The sequence below is a fragment of the Microtus pennsylvanicus genome, chromosome 10 (assembly GCF_037038515.1).
Source record: "Microtus pennsylvanicus isolate mMicPen1 chromosome 10, mMicPen1.hap1, whole genome shotgun sequence".
Lineage (NCBI taxonomy): Eukaryota > Metazoa > Chordata > Mammalia > Rodentia > Cricetidae > Microtus > Microtus pennsylvanicus.
Window position 1 is genome coordinate 96966315 of NC_134588.1, and position 21167 is coordinate 96987481.

General features: G+C 41.5%; 1 protein-coding gene across 3 annotated transcripts in view; it reads left to right on the forward strand.

The window, feature by feature from the left end:
- Drc8 (dynein regulatory complex subunit 8) overlaps positions 1 to 21167 on the forward strand; it is a 110989-nt gene that overhangs the window by 24893 nt on the left and 64929 nt on the right. For all 3 annotated transcript variants that reach the window (XM_075989281.1, XM_075989282.1, XM_075989280.1), the window contains exon 2: positions 7548 to 7632. In XM_075989281.1, the coding sequence (XP_075845396.1) occupies positions 7548 to 7632 (85 nt within the window). The remainder of the gene's footprint in view (positions 1 to 7547; positions 7633 to 21167) is intronic.

Sequence of the window (21167 nt, forward strand, 5' to 3'; positions counted from 1 at the left end):
CCAAAAGCAGCTTGGGGAGGAAAGGGTTTATTTCAGCTGACATGACTCGATCACATCCATCATGAGGGAAAGTCAGGGAAGGAACTCAAGGCAGAATCCAGAGGGCAATTCCGTTTGTTCCTCATGGCTCCTGAGCTTGCTTCCTTACAGCGTCTAGGACCACCAGCCCAGATGTGGCACGGCCCACCTGTCAGTCTGGTGGGGGCATTTTCTTGACTGAAGTTTCCTCTTCTCAATGGCTCTTTGTGTCAGGTGACATAAAACAAGGCACTCTGGAGGCTGACTTCACTCAGTTTCTGAAGTAAGTACATTAAATCAATTGAGAGAGCTCAGGCCAGGTGGCTTGGTCACCTCGTAAAGGTCCTGACTCTTAGTACTGTTCCAGTAGCAGTTGAATCCTAGCCTGAGTTTTAGAGGAGACAGGCACTCAGACATAGTGACCTGGTATTTCCATTTTTTTTTTTTTTGACAATAGGCATCCTAATGCACGTGAGGTACCATTTCATTATGCCTCTGATTAGCATTTCCCTCATGACTAACAGAGCAGCCACTCGTGTTATGATTAGTTATCTGTATTTTTTTAAAGAAATATTTAATTAAGTACATTCCCCATTTTAAAATAAGGATGTTTTCATGTTAAATTGTAAGAGTTTAAAAAATATATTTGGAAATGTAGGCATGGTGGCACATATGTGTAATCCCAGCATGTGGAAAACTGAAACAAGAGGCTATCCTGGGTTGCATAACCACTCTGAGGGCAGCCTGGACTTCATAGAGATTCTGTCTCAAATTTAAAATAAAAATAAACATATTTTCTGGAGACAGGCTGGGGCCTAGTTCATAAAGGCCTTCATGTGTCCAGCTAAGAAGGCTTGCGGTTACTTGGAGTGGCCTGTGAGGACCACTGAAGGGTTGGAGAGCTCAAAGTCACAGAATTAAACTTCCATTTCAGAAAGATCATCCTAGCCTTGGGCTATAGCTCAGTGGTAGAATGCTTACCTATCTTGCTTAAGGTCCAGATTCTAGTTCCCTTACCACATAAACAAATAAAGAAAAAAATTAATAGAAAAAAAACACCCAAGCAAAATGTGAGTATTGTTTGAGGATTGGAATAGGAAAGGAGGTGTTCAGAGGTGGTGGGCCCCTAAACCTAGATGGGGGCATTACAGATGGACGGGCAGGAGACCAATTCAAAGACGTTTAGTAAATAGATTAAGAATCCGTTCATTGTGAAATAGAACTCTGCACATGCCCTGTAAACTGATGAGTCTGAATGGTGAATTTGGAGGGGAGAGGAGGAAGAGCGGAAGAAAGAGATTACTTTATCAGGAATCTGACCACAAAGAGACTTGGTAGGTGGCATTCCCTGAAGGCATAGACTTTAATGGATCAGAAATTGAAAGGGAAGCTATCAGTCAAGTCCAGATTATAGGGGACTTTTACATAAACTAGTGTATAGCACAGTCTCGCCAAGAAGCTCGTTTCATAGGTGTGGAGGGGAGTAGGGAACAATAGGGACCGTTGAAAATAATACACACACGTTAAACAGAGTACATAAACTTTATACAATTTTAGATTGAAGAAAGTAGCAAAGACATTTGGGACAGATGGAGATGTTTGAATATGGAATAGACACTAGATGATTTTAGTGAATTTGGTTATTTTTTAAGGATATTAAAATAGTGTTGAGATTATATAGGAGATTGTCCTTATTTTTAGGAGATGCATGTTGAAGTTTTCGGGGGTAAAGTACCACTGTGCCTGCAATTACTTAGAGATGGAGGGAGGACAGGAAAGAATGGCAGTCTTAACAATATTTCAATCTAGGTGGTGGGCACAGGGCAACTACTACTAAGCTTTCAACTTTTCTGTATGTTTGAAAGTTTCTTGATTAAAAAAATTGGAAAAGACAAGCTATGAGTAGGAGGCTACGAGGAGCATTGGGGAGCAGAATATAGCTAGTGATTATTTGAGTAGGATGGGAAGGCAAAAGGCAGGAAGTGAGTCTTGAGTCCCTGAGATAGCTGAGCCATAGGAGAATGAAAACGTTTAAGGTGATGACCTTTGGGCCATGAATGGTTTGTCACTCAGAGCTAAGCATGGAAAATAATATTGTGTAATATGCTAGAATAATAACTAGAAGAGCTTTTGGACATTAATAATCAGCGTGATACCCTTCTTTTGTGAGTGCTGAAGATAGACTTTTGTTTATCTCCTTGCATATGCTAGGCAAGCCTATTTCTTCTGAGCTACATCCCCTTGTTTTTAGTTCATTATCATCCTCATCCTCCTTGTTGTGGGAGGTGTGTATGGTGCATGTGGAGAGGCTCCAGGGAGGCAGTTCTCTCCTTCCTCTGTTCACATGGGTCCCAGAGACTGAACTCGGGTTGTCAGACTTTCATCTTTACTCACGTGCCAGCCTTCCTTGGTTTTTGAAACAGGGTCTCACAGTGTAGTTGAGAGTGGCCTTGAATTCAGAATTTTCCCTACCTGCTACAACATCTAAAATATTAAAAAGGATTTTACTCTTTTTTTTCCCCCAATTTACTTTCTGGTCTGGAAAGATCGCTCAGGTAACAAAGAGCATTTGTTGCTCTTTCAGAGAACCCAATTTGATTCTCAGCATCCACCTTGGATAGTTCATAGCTACCTGTAAATCTAGCTCCAGGGGATTAGAGACCCTTTTCTGTACCTGAGGTCACTTGTACTCAGAAGTGCACATGCCCACACACTTAATAAAAAGAAACTTGTTATTATTATTACTATTTTGGGGGGAGGTTTTTCGATACAGGGTTTCTCTGTAACTTTGGAGCCTCTCCTGGAACTTGCCCTGTAAACCAGACTGGCCTTGAACTCACAGAGATCCATCTGCCTGCCTCTGCTTCCCGAGTACTGGGATTATAGACATGAGCTACCACTGTCCAGCTATGAGTGTTTGTTACGGTCTTGTAGAGCCACCAGCCCCTCAGTCCCCACTGGTTGTATATTAAAATGAACGCCAGCTTTGGGCTTCTGGAAAATCAATTTATTTCCCCAGGAGTTCCCTGAATTCCTTGCCAGAGTGGGTAACTGTGGGTTCTCTGATTTCTGATGGTTCTGACTAATAAGAGCTTCCCTGGGGTTAGGGATGTAGGTCAGTTGGTACTTTACTAGCTTTTGTGAGTGGTGACTTAGATCCTTGATACCTATACTGCATAAACCGGGTGTGGTGGCACTTGCATGTACTCCCTGTACTCAGGAGGTGGTGGAAAGAGGGCCAAAAGTTCAAGGTCATCCACTGCTGTATAGTCAGTTTGAGATTAGCCTGGCATATGTTGAGACTTTGTTTCAATAACAACAACACCCTTTTTATATTCTGGATAACTTCAACCATCTTCTTTCTGTGCATGTGCACGCACATTTGTGAGTGTGTGTGTACTCATATGTGTGTGAATGCATGAGCGTGTGTTTGTGTGTAGAAGCCAACGTCAGATGTCTTCCTCAATTGCTGTCCATTGTATACTTTTGAGCTTGGCGCTTACTGATGTGGCTAGACTGCTGGTGAGCAAGCCCTACAGACTTGAGATTACACGCTGTTTTATGTGGGTGTTGGGGATTGAACTCGGGTCCTCATGCTTTTCAGTGAGCACTTTACTACTGAGCCACCTCCCCAGTCTCCTCCACCATTGAATTGCAGTGAGATAGATGACATTGCACAAAAATGAACTGGATAAGATTGTTCACTGATGAAAATAATCTCAATGTCCACAATTGCAGAGCTGGTTGAATTAATTTTGGTAAAGATCTCTAAATACCAAGCAATCACAAAGATGTAAAATGAAATATCTTTTGAGACAGAAGAATACTTACATGTTATCTTTGAGTGAAAGATCACGGGACAATATCAAGTAACTAATTCTGGAAGATTTTTAGGTGATTTTAGCTAATTTAAGCTCTCCCTTATCCTTTGTCCTGCTGCGGGTATTGGATGGTTTTGATGGCCAGCAAGAGCTTCTGCTCTCATTTTACAAAACCAAGTTAAAGAACTGACCTTGAAAGTTGCTGGCAGTGCTTTTGGCAGGCGCTAAGTCTTTGCTTTCCAAGGAGCTCACACGAATGGTTAAGTGATAGTAGAAGACCCTGGTAGGGTTGGGTAGAGAACAGGAGCTGACGAGTCGTAACTGAAAACAGGTGGCAAACAAACACATGCACTATTACTGAGATTCACATGTAATCAGAGAAGTGTAAATCTAAGTAATGAAGCTTTTCATTGCCATGCTATAGTAAAATTTAATCATGTCAATAAATTCTGTTGTGTTCCTGTGGTGCTGCTAAAGATGGAAGATTATGCTGTACTCTGGAAAAGAACATTTAAAGGAAGGAACTGCAGGTTATAGTTCTTATGTTGTGAATACTAATAGTCAGATGGAGAGAGATTTAGGGAAGAACAGGATTCAGTGGGGCAGATCTGGGTTTCATCCGACTCTGCCTCTTAATAAACTCTTGGGCAAGTTGCTGAGCCTCAGTGAACCTTGGTTTCTTCAGGTCTACGAACAAGGTATTTGGCGCTATGGCTCTCAGTAGGTGCTTCATGAATGAATGAATGGCAGTGCTGAGATGGCCTGTATAATACAGAAAATGATTAGTGACTGTATTAGAATAGACAATGAGTGATAAAATTTTCCCTGTTTTTCTTTTAACTTTTAAATTATTATTTCTTCCTGTGGCCTCTACCTAAGATGGGGGCAGGTGTGAGGTCTCTTTCTGTATTTGGTGGTTTTATCTTTGTGGTGAACTATGCTCATACTTTATCTTTCTCTTCCTTTCTGGGAATCTTCTTGTACATATTGCTTCCCAAACTTCGAGACTTGATTACATGGCTGTATCAGTGTAAAAATTTGAGACTTGATAATGACCCCCTTTTCTGGCGAGACTGGTAGCCTCTCATTTGTACTCCATCACTAAGCTGTATCTCTAGTTACCCCTTCTTTTACTCATTTAAGCACTTTGAAGTCAGTCTTGCCCCCCCACCCCCAAATCTGTCAGCACGTCTTAGTGATCGTAACCAGAATCCTATCATTTCTTTCTATGTCTGTGGTTCTCTTATGGTCTCAGCCACTGTGGTGGTTTGAATGGGCATGGCCCCCATTGACCTGTGTATTTGAAGGCTTGCCCTATAAGGAGTGGCACTACTAGGAGGTGTAGATTTGTTGGAGGAAGTGTGTCACTGTGGAGGTGGGCTTTGAGATCTTACATGCTCAAGGTAGGCCTAGTGTGTCCAACTCCTTCTGCTTCCTGTGGATCAGATATAGGACTCTCAGCTCCTCCAGCACCATGTCTGCCTACATGTTGCCGTGCTTCTCGCCATGATGACAATGGATGGAACCTCTGAAACTGTAAGCCGGCCCCATCTAAATGTTTTCCTTTGTAAGAGTCACAGCAGTAGAAACCCCGACTAAGACAACCATTTACCGTATCTGAAGAGATCCTTTTTTGTTTTTTTTTTTTTTTTGTTTTTCGAGACAGGGTTTCTCTGTGGTTTTGGAGCCTGTCCTGGAACTAGCTCTTGTAGACCAGGCTGGTCTCGAACTCACAGAGATCTGCCTGCCTCTGCCTCCCGAGTGCTGGGGATTAAAGGCGTGCGCCACCACCGCCCGGCTCTGAAGAGATCCTGAATCAGTGTCTGCCCTGGTCTCTGTGACCTTTCCAGTGTTTTCTCAACGCAGTGACAAAGGTGTAAAGAGGATCGATCAGGTCACCATAGTGTCTAGAACCTTCCAGTGATTTCTCGTTGCATTCAGAGGAAAGTTCAAAATCCTTAATGGATTCAGCTTCCCACACAACAACTCACACTGTCTGATTTTTGGGCTGCTGTTCTGCACTTTCTGTTTCCTCTGTCTGACATCTTTCTGGAGATGTTTACAGATGGGCTCTTCCTGCCTGACAGTTGTGTCCCTGTCACCTTTTCCCTAAGGTGGGACTCTTTACATCGCTTACTCTTTTTTTTCTCTGTTCAAGGTCATGCAACCTACGTGTCAGCAAATATGTAGGCATTTATATATCTTCCCAATAAAAGCAGCTGTGAGGCAGAACTTTTGTCTGTGTGGATTCTTGTTCTGACCTTGGAAGTGTCTGGAATGTAACACATTGTCAGTAATGCTTGTTGACTACTTCACTGTTTCATGTAAGTGAACTTCAATCCCACACTTGTTTAAAGGGCTTTGAAGGATGCACAGGTGGGTTTATATGCCTCTCACCCACCTTCAACCTTTTTCAAGAGCAGAACAAAGGTGATGAGCAGACCTAACAAGTAGATGGTTGTAGTAGGAGCTGCAGGCAGGCCTGCTTTTCATCCCGCCCGGCTCCCAGCTGCCTGGCTAGTTTATGCCCAGAAATAATTACACAGAAACTGTATTCTTTTAAACACTGCTTGGCCCATTTGCTCTAGCCTCTTATTGGCTAACTCTCACATCTTGATTAACCCATTTCTATTAATCTGTGTAGCACCACGAGGTGGTGGTTTACCAGGAAGATTCTTAACCTGCATCCATTGGAGAGGAGAGCTATAGCGTCTGCTTCACTTCTCTTCTTCCCAGCATTCTGTTCTGTCTATCCCCCCACCTATGTTCTAACCTATCAGGCCAAGCAGTTTTCTTTATTAATTAACCAATGAAAGCAACAGATAGACAGATGACCCTCCTCCATCAGATGGTGTTTGTTGACTTGAGTGTTGAACTAGGATGGCACCCAAACTACGTTAGATTGAGGGTAGGCTGGAAGGTCTCCTGTTGAGATCTGGGTGGTGCCTTTTAGGAGTATGTACTCTGTGTATCTAAGAAAAAAATTATGGCCTGCAGAGATTGTTCAGTAGGGACATGGCTCAGTTACTGAACTGACAAGAGATGGTACAAACAAGAGCACCTGGATTTGAATCCCCAGCAAACACATAAAGCCAGGGGAAGCAAGGCACATCTATAACTTCAGAAGTGGGGCGGGGGAGTAGAGACAGGCAGGTTCTGGGGTATGGCTAGCTAATCTATCTGAATCAAGAAGCTCTACATCTGGTGTGGGCATGTGTACATACATACTCACATGCACACGCACACACACAACACACACATACACACACAAGATGAAAATTGAAGTAATTTTACTATTAAACCCTAGAAAAAAGTTTGGTGCCATGACTTACTCAACGTGAGGCAGTGCACCAGAATAACCCCTTCCTTCTTTAACTTGCTTTTGTCAGGGCTATTCTTTGGCATTTCCAGAGGGAGTTAATGTGACATATAATTTATAGAGGAAACCAAGAATGGCTCTTCAGGTTCTTCCTTATTTAGCTTTCTACTTTAGCCAGGCATGATAGCACATACCTGAAGTCTCAGCATTGAGGAAGTTGAAAGACAGCTTGGTCCACATATTGCGATAGTGAGACCTTGTCTAAAAACAGACAGATGGATGGTCAGACAAAACAAACAAAGAAAAACCGCAAAAAATTCTAGTTAGATTACTGAGATTTTGTTTTGAATTAATAATTAAGGAAATTTTGTTTATTTTTTATTTTGCAGAGGCAATAGTGGCAGAATTTCATAAGAAGATCAAAGACGCCTTTGAAGTGTTTGACCATGAAACAAATAATACAGTAGACGTGAGGTTTGGAAATATTTATTGTTCTTATAATTCTAAATTATGACCACAATTCATAGAAAAATAGAGAGGGGCTGTTTTCTCTTCCCCCTCTCTTTTTTTTATACTATACTTTGCATTTATTGTACTATTAAAGTATTTATTTTCTTGTGCTCTGCGTTTCTGTTAAATACTACTTTAAGGTAAATTGTTTCCTATTTTTTGTAGCCTAGTTGGTGGACTATATTATCATTGCCTATCCAACCTACAGACTGTGAGCTAAGAAAGATGAACTTCATATAGCTTTAGTGATGACTCATGTTTGGTACTCAGTAAATCTCTGTTTAGTGAACGAATGGAATTTGCATTTTAGAATATACAAATATGGGATGGGGAGATGGCTCAGTCTGTGCAAGCATGAGAACCCAAGTTTGGATCCATAGTGCTGATGTAAAAGCTAGGTGTGGCCACACATACCCTAGCATTGGAGGGCAGAGACAAGCAGATCCCAGGAGTTCAGTGGTCAGTCTAGTTGAACAGCAGGCTTCAGGATCAGGGAGAGACTCTGTCTCAAGGGAAAAAAGAAATCAATAGAAGAAAACAGCTGATGTCCTCTCCTGACCCCCCCATATACATTCTACACATACAATAGTAGTGGTTCTCAACCTTGTTTACGCACAACACTTTAATATAGTTCCTCAAGTTGTGATGACCCCAACCATAAAATTCTTTTTGTTGCTATTTCATAACCTTAATTTTGGTACTGTTTTGAGTCATAATGTAAATATCTGTGTTTTTGATAGTCTTCAGCAACCCCTGTGAAGGATCATTTGACGCCAAAGGGGTCGGAACCCACAGGTTGAGAAACTGCTGTACTATATTATATATAATAATATAGTATGTATATATATATATATATATATACACTGAACTGTATTATATATAGTATATATATAATTTAAAAAATATTATAAAAAGTACATAGATATGTATTATCAAGCTACCATTACAAAGAATGTTTAGAGAATGATATACTCCTCATGTAAAATAATAAATGAGCTAAACAGAGCATGAAAAATCGAAAGACATGATGAATATAGGTAGATAGAGCAGAATACAGGTGTGGTGGTCCATTCCTGTAATTGCAGCGTTTAGGAGCTAGGTCAGGAGGATTATGAATTTGAAGCCAGCCTTGGCTAGGTAGGGAGACTCTATGTTAGGGGGTGAAAGTGAAGGAAATCACACAGGATTCTAATAGAAATTGTAGGATTTGTACCACATACAGCAAGGGAAAGTAATGAATCCATTCTTCCAGGGGGTCAGGCAAAGTGAGGATTATCTGATGAGTTCACAGTCTAAGAGCTTCTAGTACTAAGGCCAGCAAAGCAGTGGGGAGCCATCTAAGGTGGTACACAAGGGAATTGCTTATACACTAGGGCCACCCATCACTTCCTATTCTAGCCAGGCCCAGTGTTAAGGAGATCATTCCACCTCCAGTATCCTTCACAGACATGCCCAGAAGCTGACCTAATCTTATCCCACAGCATGCTCAAAAGCTTGTCTCTTAGTTGAGTCTAAGTCCTGTCAAGATGATAATCTAGGTTAACCATCATGGGCATTGTGAGTCTGGTTCAGCTATTACAGTGGAAATGTGATGGGAACTTAAGGTTAGCATGACAGGACGGTGCAGATCCCAGAAGCTCTGGTCACATCTCACTTTTGGGAACAGCTCTTCAAAGAGTGCTGAGTTTGTGTGTCCTTGCAGGAAAACAGCAGGAAGGGATGGTGCTGGTTGCAGAGTTTTCTGGTAACATGGAGCGTGCAGCAGTATCTTGCAACTAGATGGACTAGAGAGATGATGGACAAGTTCTTGTCCTCTAACCTCTCCTTGAACCTGAATGGCTCTCCTCCTGGGCCAGGGGAGAAGTACTGTTGGGAACATATAGCTTTAGATGTGTCTGTTTGGTATCTCTGGGGATGGCAACAAGGCCTTGTACGTGCCAGGCAAGCATTCTTCTGCTGTGCTACATATTCCCAGCCCTGCCCCAGCTTTGTGAGAGAGAGAGGAAAGGAGAAAAGGTGTCCACAGTCTAGCCGACAGTCTATCTGTCCTGTCGTTGACATCTAGGAGCTTTGAGTCCATCACCTCGTTGTAATGTTTTTATTTGTGTGAGAGGGGTAGCACCTCTGGTTTTGGAGACAAATGACAAATGACAAGTCTGTGCTTTGCTCAGTGTCACCCCAGGGCTTTTCTAGTTCTAAGTGTCATACTGTGCCTGGGAGCATGGCCTCCTGCCCTCATCCTCCCAGCCCAGCCCTTCACGGATTCCTGGGCTTGTTTCTTGACAGTAGCAGTGAAAGGGAAATTTCCCATATCTCATAGGGCGGGGATGCCAGCCAGGCCTTTTTTGGTAAAAGGGCCAATTCAGGAAAAAAGATGTGTTTATGGGCTTCAACTTTTTCCTATTCCTAAATAAAGCAATTTTGCTGAGGCCCCAAGGGATAGTGTATGTGCTTATAACTTAGCCTATTTTATTAAATAGATGGCTACTAAGAGAGTTGGCATTGTTCTTATCACTAAAGGATTAATATTTGAAGAGTAGTAACGTGGATGACTGCAGCTTTCTAATCTTGATTACTTTTGCTATTTTTTGTTTGTTTGCTTTGTTTTCCTTTGAGACAGAGTCTTACTCTGTAGTGTAGGCTGGCCTCAAACTCGTGGCAGTCCTCTTGCCTCAGCCTCCAAGTGCTGGACTTCCACAGTATATGCTGCTGTGCCGGACTCCTTAGACTGATTTAAACGGAACTTTGTTCTCATGTTTTTGGTGTTACCAAAACTATGAATCACCCTTTATAAACTGGACGTGAAGGACAGAGACACAAAAACACTTGCCCACGGTTGCACAATAGTGAGCAGCAGAGTGGGAAGTCGAGTTAGTTTTCTTTTGTTCAGCAGCGTTTTCCAAGTTGGCTGTACCCCAGCCCCAAGGGAGGCCCTGGGAATGCTATGGTGAGCGGGGTCAACTCTCTCCATTTATAAAAGCAGTTGCTCTGTTTGGAATTTATTATGGCTTATGATTAAAAGTGAAAGTCTAAATAGATGTTTATTTTTAACTTACTAAACAGTTTATATTTGCTGTTTGAATTGTTAGGCCTACTGTATAACATGCTACCTTTTGTACAATTGGATCCAGTTTCAACTGGCTTCTGATCTATTGTGTTGTCTTCAATAAATTCAACACTCCAGTAAGAGCTATCAATTTATGAAATGCTTTAACATCTGATAAAGAGTTTATTACTCTTCAAACATTGAAGGGTTGGAGGCAGTATTCTGTGTATACTGATTGGTGCAGAGGGACTGTCTTTGAGTCAGATATATTGGATCTTGCACATAATCCCAGCACTTTGGAGGCCGAAGCAGGAGGATAACCACAATTTCAAAGCCATCCTGAGCAACAAAATAAGAATTTTTTTAAATGCCCCTCAAAACTCAAAAGTATGTTTTTGTATGTAGCAAGAGTGCCAAGGAATATAGAGTGGCCTGCTTTGGGCAGGAAGAGCTGTTTTGTGAGAGGAGAGCAGGACATTGGCCTCGGGGAGGTGTGGAATTGCTTCCCTTGGTGTAGACCTAGGCTGCCTTGAATAGTTTATTGGTGGCTTCTTTCCTTTTCCCTTCTCTCTGCTGTGCATAAATGGAAAGATTTTTGTTTGAATTTTTATTATAATAGATAGAAAAGAGGCCAGGTATTGGGAGTGCCAAGTGAGCAGGTTTCTTGCTACTATATGAAACATTATAAAATCTTTCCTCTGCTTCTTCAGACCTGGGAATAAACACACTTCCTGGGTCCCAACCCAATTTCTTGATGCTAAGGAACTTGTGTTCTCTGTGGCCCTCCTTTCACTTTTGCCACACAGGACTGGAAGGACAGGAAATTCTCCAGGTGGTTAAGTGACATCCTGTACATCTTCAGTGTATCACATGTGACTGAGAAGTTAAAACTATTCGCATTAATAAAACAGACGAGGTATTAGGTATATTTTTAGAGATTTATTTTGTTTAGTGTGTATGTTTATACATAGTTATACACCATGTATATACAAATGTGTGTAGGTCCCTGTAGAGACTAGGAGAAGGTGTCATGTTCCCTGCAAGTCAGAAGCAATTGTGAGCCTGTTCCCCTTGAGGGTGCTTTGGAACTGAACCCAAGACCTCTGTAAGAGCAGCCAATGCTCTTAACCACTGAGCTATCTTTCCAGCCTCCAGTATTAAATAATTCACTCTTAGTTTTGTCATGAGGATTTTAAAGGATACATGATGTGTAACATTATTTTCCACAATATTTTATTTATATAAATGTACAATAGATTCATTTCTAAATGAATTAATAGGGCTAGTGAGATGGCTCTGTGGGTAAAAGTGCTTACCTGATGACCTGTGTTTGATTCCTGGGATTCACAGAATGGAAAGAGAGCCAGCTTCCAAAAGTTGTCCCTTGACTGTCTCGTGCACACATGCAGACACACACACACTCACACACTGGTCACTGGTGAACATTTTTATAGCTCTTAGAAAATTATTAACCAGAAGCAATTAACTCCAAATAATATTAGCTCTTATTGCTGTTGTTCCACTTTATATTCTTTAAGTAAATAATTTATAAACTTTTTCTTCTATTTAATATGGTATAAGCAATATTGTGGTATAGGTAATAATATCTTAAATGAAAATTTAATTTATTTCTGTGTTGTTTTATGCTTTGAGTTATAAAGCATTTAATTTTCCTTTCCATTTTTAAATTAGGTTTTGAAACCTAGCTCCTTGAAAAATACTGGACAGGTTTTTAATATCATTAGCTAGAGGCATTTTGATTTTGCTTAATATAAAACATATCATAATATATTTTTATTATTACTTATATGTAGTTTCTTAGTGTGTGTTTAGAAATTAATAAGATTAAAAGTTAAATATTTGAATAGATGAAATATGTACATGGAGAAAAATCCTAAAGGTACAGAGACTGTTTCATAAGTGAGTCTCTTTACTTCTAGCTCCTGAGTGTACAAGTGTCTCTGATTCCCCTAGAGAGTGTATGTGTGTGTGTGAAGGTGCGGGTGTGTATGTACAGCACATGTGCATGTGGAGGGCAGAGGCAGCTTTCGGGAGTTGGCTCTTCCTCCTCATTCCTTGGAGGCGGGGTCCCTTGCTGTGCCCGCAGTGCTGCATCCTCCATGCTAGCTGGCCTGCGAGCTTTCTGTGATGCTCTTGTCTCCATTCCCATAACAGCGTAGGGGCCATAGGATTGCAGATGAACATCAGCTCATCTGGCCTCTCAGCTGGACTCCATGCGGTTGGACCTAGCTTGGTCAGGCTTTAGTAGCAAGCAGCTTCACCTGATGAGCTATGTCGCTGGCCTTCTTTCCCTGCTGTCACGTGAAGTAGTTCAGTGGTTCGCATGATGTGTATTTTTTTGGGGGGGGGTCGGTTTTTCAAGACAGGGTTTCTCTGTGTAGCCCTGGCTGTCCTGGAACTCACTCTGTAGACCAGGCTGGCCTTGAACTCATAGAGATCCGCCTGCCTCTGTCTCCTAAGTGCTGGAATTAAAAGTGTGTGCCACCACTGCGTGGCAATGTGTATGCATTTTTAACACAAGTGAATAAAGTATTATATAAACAATCTGTATCCAGCTGTTTTGCTTATCAGCTATCAATATGTCTTTTATTATTATTTTTGTAATTAAAAAATTATTTTTGAGACATTGTCTCATTTTGTGGCCTTCTAGGCAGGAGCTCACTTAGTAGACTGGGCTGGCCTCAAATTCATAGAGATCTGCCTGACTTTACTGGAATTAATTTATCCTGTCCTACTTATCAATATATTCTGATGATTATTCTTTTGTATTGTTTATGGCTCTTCATTGTGTCAATATTCATTTCAATATGCTGAAGTACTTCCTTTAATTGGTAATTTAAATTGCTTATAGGATTTTGCTTTAATAATCCAAGCAATAGAAACTCGTGGTGTGTGTGTGATATTTTGCAACTGTGAGAATTTTTCTGTAGGATAAATTCTTAGAAATAGGTCAAAATGCATGGATATTTTTGGTACATATTGTTACCCTGAGAAGATGGCTTCCCATCTTGCCATGTGATATGGCCTGTTTTTTCTCTTTCTGAAAGTTTGTCAAACTGTTAATTTTTATTTTCTGGATTATGAACATCTTTCTTTTTTGCTTTTTGCTTTTATTTATGTGTGTGGGGGGCTGTTTGCCATGGGTTTCATGTGGATGGCAGGGCATCTTTTGGGAGTCGCTTCTTTTCTTCCACTGTGTGAGTTCCAGGGATCCAGCTTAGGTCTCTAGCCTTGGAGGGAATCATCGTTACCTACTGACTCATCTTGCCAGACCATGAACGTCTTTTCTAGCTCTAAAAATTTATTCATATCTCCTTTTATTTGCAAGCACAGTTTATGACCTTTGCTTATTTTTCTTATTTAATTATTTCTGGGTCTATAAATTAAAGATCTTGGTGTGTGATTAATATCACCTGTCTTCTTCCTTTGATTTTATTTGCTGGCATTTAGAAATTTAAAAATATTTATATTACCAACCTTCTGAGTATGAATAATTTTTGGAGACAAAAAAATCATTGCTGGCTTGGTGTGGTGGCAAATGCCTTTAATCTCAGCACTCTGGAGGCATAGACATGCAGATGTCTATGAGTTTGAGTCTAGCCTGCTCTGCACGGTAAATTTCAGGCCAGAAAGTGTTATATAGTGAGACCTTGTTTCAAAAAAAGTCATCACTTTAGGTTTTTGTTATTGTTTGTTTTCCTGCCCAGGCCCAGGGGCCTCCACATGTTAAGCAAGTGCTTTATTTACCATTGAGCTATCTCATAATCTGGAGAGATGTCGCAATAGAATAACTTTGATTACCCAGAGCAAATTAATTTATTAAAAGTAAATAATAGAAAAATAGAAACATAGTCTTCTTCTCTTCTCTCTCTCTTTCCCCTCTCTCTCTCTCTTTCGACAGAGTTTCCCTGTGAAACCTTGCCCTCACTCTGTAGACCAGGCTAGCCTGGAACTGACAAAGATCTGCCTACCTCTGCCTCCTGAGTGCTGGGATTAAAGGTGTCCGCCACTACTGCCTAGCTCAGAAACATATTCTTTAAGGAATTCTTGAAAGGTCAAGACAGTATTTTTTCTATATAGCTAGTTTTCAAATTCAATTTGAAAGGAACTATAATCTTACCAAGAATTTTCACTTTTTGTAATCTGTTCTTTTTTAATTTAATAGGATAAAAGTATGCTAGATGTCAAAAGAGTTAGTTTCAGGCTCTGCCATTGACTTTCAGAATTGCACCCTTATTGATTGAATAATTTTTCTTATCAAATTGAAATAATGATTTCTGCACACTTAAACAAAAGACTATTGCTGTCCAGTAGAAAACAGGATTGCAGTTTTGATAGGTATTCTAAATTGCATCATATTGCAACATTTTAAAAAGACTTTGTTAAACCAATTTCAGAACAGCTGATGCTCAGGAATTTAGGAGCCAAGCGAGAATAGGCTCCCACCCTGGGAGAAAAGGCTGCTCTTTCCTGTCTTCTAGTCATACCCACTATCCTGGTCCTGTGCTTCAGTGCCTCTGCCACAGACTGGCTAGTACAGTTATATCAGCTGGTATCACAGTTACCTATGTCAACTCTTATAGAAGAGGTATGAAGGAGGAGGGAGCAGGTCATGGGACCCCCTCCAACCAGTTGTATGTGGTTCTGCCCTAATTGCACATGACCTTAGGGCCTCTGGGTTGTTGAGGGTAGGGGGACTCCATCTACATAGCCATGTGGGAGTCATCATCATGCTGGGTGCAGACCTTCCAGTGTGCCTGCTCTAAGGTCACCCGTGCTCCTGCCTGTCACCCCTCACCTATTGCTCTGTAAGTAAGCCTGGAAAACTCATTTGTCCCCAAAGTGAACTTTGGTAGACCTGCACCTTATTTTGTTACTGGGACATAGGATGAGTAGTGGGCTATATGGTTTTTAAAAATAAAAAGAATTTGCTTGAGCGTGATATGGTGGCTCACAACTGTCATCATAGCACTTGGAAGCTAAAGGCAGGAGGGACAAGAAGACAAAGTTCTCTTCAGCATGTAACGTCTAGGCTAGCCTGACTGCATAAGACTCTGTTAAAAATGATTGAATTAACAAAAAAAATGAATTTCCATTGAAGAAATTATGGAGTCTCAAATGGTGTCATATAAGACATCATTTAAGTTCAGAAAAGATTTTAGGAGATTTCAAATGTAGAAAGTACCATTTAGCTTTTTGCTATAAAAAACCCCCCCAATACTTTAAAATTTTATTTTATTCTGAGATGGATGGTGGTGGCGCACACCTTTAATCCCAGCCCTTGGGAGGCAGAGGCAGGTGGATCTCTGTGAATTCAAGGCCAGCCTGATCTACAGAGTGAATTCCAGGACAATCAGGACTGTTTCATGCAGAAAGCCTGTGTCAAAAGACAAAGCAAACAAACAAACAATTTCTTATATTTCTCCAAGTTATCTTATGAATTATTTTTACTTACAAGATAGCCTATTCTCTCTCTCTCTCTCTCTCTCTCTCTCTCTCTCTCTCTCTCTCTCACACACACACACACACACACACACACACACACACACACACGAACACACACAGAAGAAAGAACAAGAGAAAGCCACCGCAGTGGATTGAGCTGTCCAGGTTCTGGGTTTGTGTTTGTTGACATTGAGAGGCTTCAGGGGCTCTCTATTTCGTGTCACTGTGGTGGCTGCACATCAGATCTGCTCAGCTAATGTGCTGGTGACCGTTTTCCCAGGTCCTTCCCCTGTGTCTACTTTCTCAGTGCTTCTGCAGTCTTAGAGTATGGCTCACCGCCTTCTCTGCTGCTCCCCTCCTAGGTGAACCGCTCTGTATGTCCCACTTCAAAACTTCTGGGGAAGAACAGGGAAGGTCTGCTTTGATCACTTATTAATAGTTGGCAGAGGGCACCCTTCCTGGGCAGAGCTTATGCTAGACTTCAGAGGCCTCTCTTGAAGACTGTTAGAGAGATGTGACTTTGGGGTTATGTAGCCACCTCTGGTTCAAGCAGCTGTAGCTGGGGAGACATATCAAACAGCACGAAAGATGGCAAATATGTTCGGGAAGAAACCCTTATCCCAGTGAGGTAGTTAAGCCTAATAGGAATTCCAACCCCATCTCTAGACCGGCAGTTGGAACTCTGTGGTGAACTCACTGTTTTCTTACCCATGCTTTGATGGTTGTGCTAGCGATTAATGTCCTAGTGGGCACTCTGGTAGAACGTGGGGATCTATGTTTCTCTTCTGAGCTGTAGCCCACTCTAACTTCCAGGTTTCCCGGAGATAGAAGGGGACTCGGGATTGTGGTCTAGTAGGCCATGTAGTTGAGTCAGTGTCATGGAATGTGGGACACATATCAAGATGGGTAGAGTAATTAGCAAATATTTCTTTTCCTCTTCATCCCCTCACCTTCATTTTCCCTCTCTCCCCCTATTCCTCCCTCCCACTTCTCCTGCATCTCTTTCTTAGGCTAGGAATTTGATGAAGGACCTTGTGAATGGTAGGCAGACACTGTACTGTTGAGTTATAGCCCCAGTCCCCACCACCCTTTCCCCCAAGCTGACAAATTGTTTCTGAAATTTATATTTCAGAATATTTCTGAAGAGAACAAGGGGGCATATGGAGGGTTTGGAGGGAGGAAACAGAAGAAATTATGTAATTATATTATAATCTCAAAAAAGTATTAAAAAAAATCAACTAGCTAGGCAGTGGTGGTACAGCCCTTTTGTTCCAGCACTTGGGAGGCAGAGACAGGTGATTCTCTGAGTTTGAGGACAGCCAGGGCTGTACAGAGAAACCCAGTCTTGAAAAATAAAATTTAAGTGGTAGCAACAAAATCTAGTAGCGAACTATGTTTTTTCTAGGAATGTAAAAGTATTGCTATATTAGACATTTATTAATATAGTGCATTGTGTAAATATACCTGAGAAGAAAAGTCACAGATCATCCCCGTAGGTAGTTCAGAGGCCTTGCCAGAACTTAGCACATGGTCCTAAGTTTAAAGCCTCAATAAAGTAGGTATTAGGGAATGCTTCTTTAGCCCCAAACTAAGGCTCTTACTCCATGAGGAGGTGTGTGCAGTGTTTCAGTTAAAATTAGGAACAAGATAAGGATATCTGCATTTACTGTTGTAAATTGATATTAATACAAGGCATGAGCCAACACAATTGGGCAAGTGATAACATTGATAGAGATACTGGATGTGAAATGGTAGGAGGGAGAAAAACTATGTGCAGATGTATGGCCGAATGTCTAGGAAATCTAGGAGAGTAAGTAAAGAAACTATTGCAAAGAAAAGTAAAACGTTGTGAAGTAGTAAGAAGCAAGCGTAATCCTCAGAAAGCTGGTGACAGGGTTCACAGGGAGAGGCACTGTGCGCACCCTGACAGCCTGAGAGAAATCCCTGGCTCCCACCGAGTAGCAGGGGAGCCCAGCCTCCTGAGAGTTGACTTCTGACCTCCACCTTCTCTCGGTGGCATGGGTGTTACTGTACTCGCCACCACACCTATTACAAGGGGAAATGAATAAATATTTCAAAAGAAAATAATATATAGACATCAGGAGCCTTATGATTCTATAAAGAGAGCCCAGGTAGATGATACAGTGGAGGGTAAGACCATTTATAATAGCAAAAATATAGTTTAGAGAGAACTGAAATGAGAAATACATAAACCATACCACAGGAAAACTCACGTGACATAAAAATAGAACACATGGAAGAAAACCATGTTTGAGGGATAGAAAATTTGAAACAAAGATGCCTGTCAAAACATCCTAAATTGACATAAGTTCAGCACAAATGGGAATGAAAATTTTCTGTAACTTGACAAGAGAATTTTAATGGATATATGAAAAAGTAAGTTAGAACAGCCAAGGCAATTGACAGAGAAGAGAAAGGAGGCCGGTGCAGCTTTATTTGATATCAGAGCATATTGCAGGAGCTGGAGGGATGCTCAGTGGCTAAGAGCACTTGCTGTTTTCACAGAGGCTCCCGAGGCCACTCATGCACGTGTACATTCACGGGAGAGAGAGAGAGAGAGAGAGAGAGAGAGAGAGAGAGAGAGAGAGAGAGAGAGAGAGAGAGAGAGAGAGAGAGGAGGGAAAGAGGAAAGGAAGAGAAGACTAGAAATAGTTATATTTAGAATTAGTGGGAAGCAAACACAAAGGTCCTGTTGAAGGGACACAGCCTTAGCATGTTCTGGAAAGGCAGAGGAGGGAGTAGTGGGCATGTGTTTCAGAGTGCAGCACAGATAGAGTACAGATAGAGTCGAGAAGGCGGATAGGCCCCCAGTGCAGAGTACCCCCAATGCTGTGGACGCCGTGGAGGGTGTTGAGTAAGAGGTGACACAATGGCTTGTAAGTTTGCTGTGCTGCTGTAAGGACAGTGGAAAGGGTGGCTGGGACAGCGGAAGCAGAGTGCGACATGCAGGCTAGTGGAGTGGCCCGGGCAGGAGGGCTAAAAACCATGTTATTGCCGTCCTCAAAATTCATGTTTTGAAATGTTTTTCTTTTAAATTGACACATGATAATTTGTATATATATTTATGAGGCACACATTATATAATTGTAAACATGGGTAATTAACATTTCCATCTTACACGTTTATCTTTGGGTTTTTAAAATTCCTTTCTTTCAGATCTTCATACAGTATATAAATATCTTGTAAGCCCTGGTTACTGTTCTATTCTGTAGGGTAGAACTCACTCCTGGCTTCTGTATGCTAAGATTTCCAGGCCTCCTGCCATCACCACCACCACCATCACTACCACCACCAAAAATCATCACCTATACCTGTCTTAAGTGTTTCTCATTTGTGTTTTGAAATCTTAATCTGATAGCTCAAAATGTGAGCTTTTGTGTAGATAAGATGTTTTACAGAGGTGATCAGATTTAAAACGATGCTATAAAAGAGGCCTAGTTTTCCTGGACTCACTGCCAGGAGTCCAGTATTCCTGGACTCACTGCCTGGAATATGGCTTGCCACTGGCTTACACCGGGCAGACACCAGGGGGTCTGTGTTTAGAGGGATACCCATGAGAACACAGCAAGTCAAGCAGGAAGGCCTTAAGTGAAGCCACAGTCCAGACCTCCCCTTCAGAGAGGTAAGAAAAGTTGCTGACATTGTGTGTGCCCCACCTCTCCCCACATTGTGTGACACTTTATCACCATAGCTTCAGCAAGCTGACACAGGGACAGAAGCAATGATGGTGCGATTTCTTCACAGTGCTTATCACTGACTAAAATTAGCTCTACTTACTTACGCTTATGCTCTGTCCCTCCTGGTTGCAAGCTCCAAGGTTAGAGCTGGGATTCGCCTTTCTCGTTCCCCACGGTAGTCACAGCCCTGAGCCAAAGTCGCTGTGTCATTAAGTTACTGATTCTGTCTGTTATGTCTGCTGTTTTACAGAGCCCAGAGTTCTTTTGAGGCCATGACCTCCATCACAGTGACTAAGAAGAAATAACTTTGTAGAAATTAAGAACCAGATTTTTGTTCTATTCTTTTAAAGGCTCTTTAGTTGATTAGAAAGAGCCTAGAGGACCACCTCTTTGGAACAGGATAGTTCTTGGCCCTAGAGATTTTGTCCTTGTTTTAGCTTTATTTTATTATTTAGCATCAAAATAGTGTGGATGTATGAAAAATACTCTCCTCGGGGAAGAAGGCCGGGTCCTTGTTTTGTTCTCTCTCCCGTGACTAGTTCCCAGCGTAGTAATCTTCAGCAAATGTTTATTGAATAAATGGAACCCATTTTCCAAAATTCTGCTTTGTTGCTAGACATTTCCAAAGTGTGCTACGTTTACTGAAACTGAGTGCAGCATCACTGTTGTGGGGCAGCTGTATCGTAGAGGGTGAATGGTTTGCCGCCTTTGCCCCCTAGAATTGCGTCAGATGCCCTTAGTCTGTCTTCACTGGGGTGGTTTTTGACCTTGACTGCCCTAATGGACGACTCACATTGTAGCTCAATAGCACTGGTGCCACCGTGTGTCCGCAACATGATACTACACCTGTCGAATGTCAGCATGTCAAGAACCAATCCGATGCCTTGTTTGACTGTATAAGTCCAGAAACAAATTCTTCTATTTAGAAGGCTTTGGAGCTGATTTGTATATATTGATATAAGACATCTCTGTACTTTGATAGAATAAAGTTTCCATATTTTAGAACATTTATATCAAAATGTTTCATTTTGTCAGTTTACTGGAAATTCCATAAAACAGATTTATAAAGAATAAAATAATATTTCAAAAGAAAATGAAGCAACTGTTGTGCTGATTTCTGCGTTCTGTACATGATAGATTACTGTGTGAGTTGGTCCTAATAACGACAGCCATGGAGGAGCTGCTGGAATTTGCACAGACAGCCCGTGTCAGCTGTCTGAAGTGACGGTGCTCCTCAGCATCAGAGACTTATGTGCAGAAGCCAGCAGAAGAGCTCTCAGGTTTTTGAG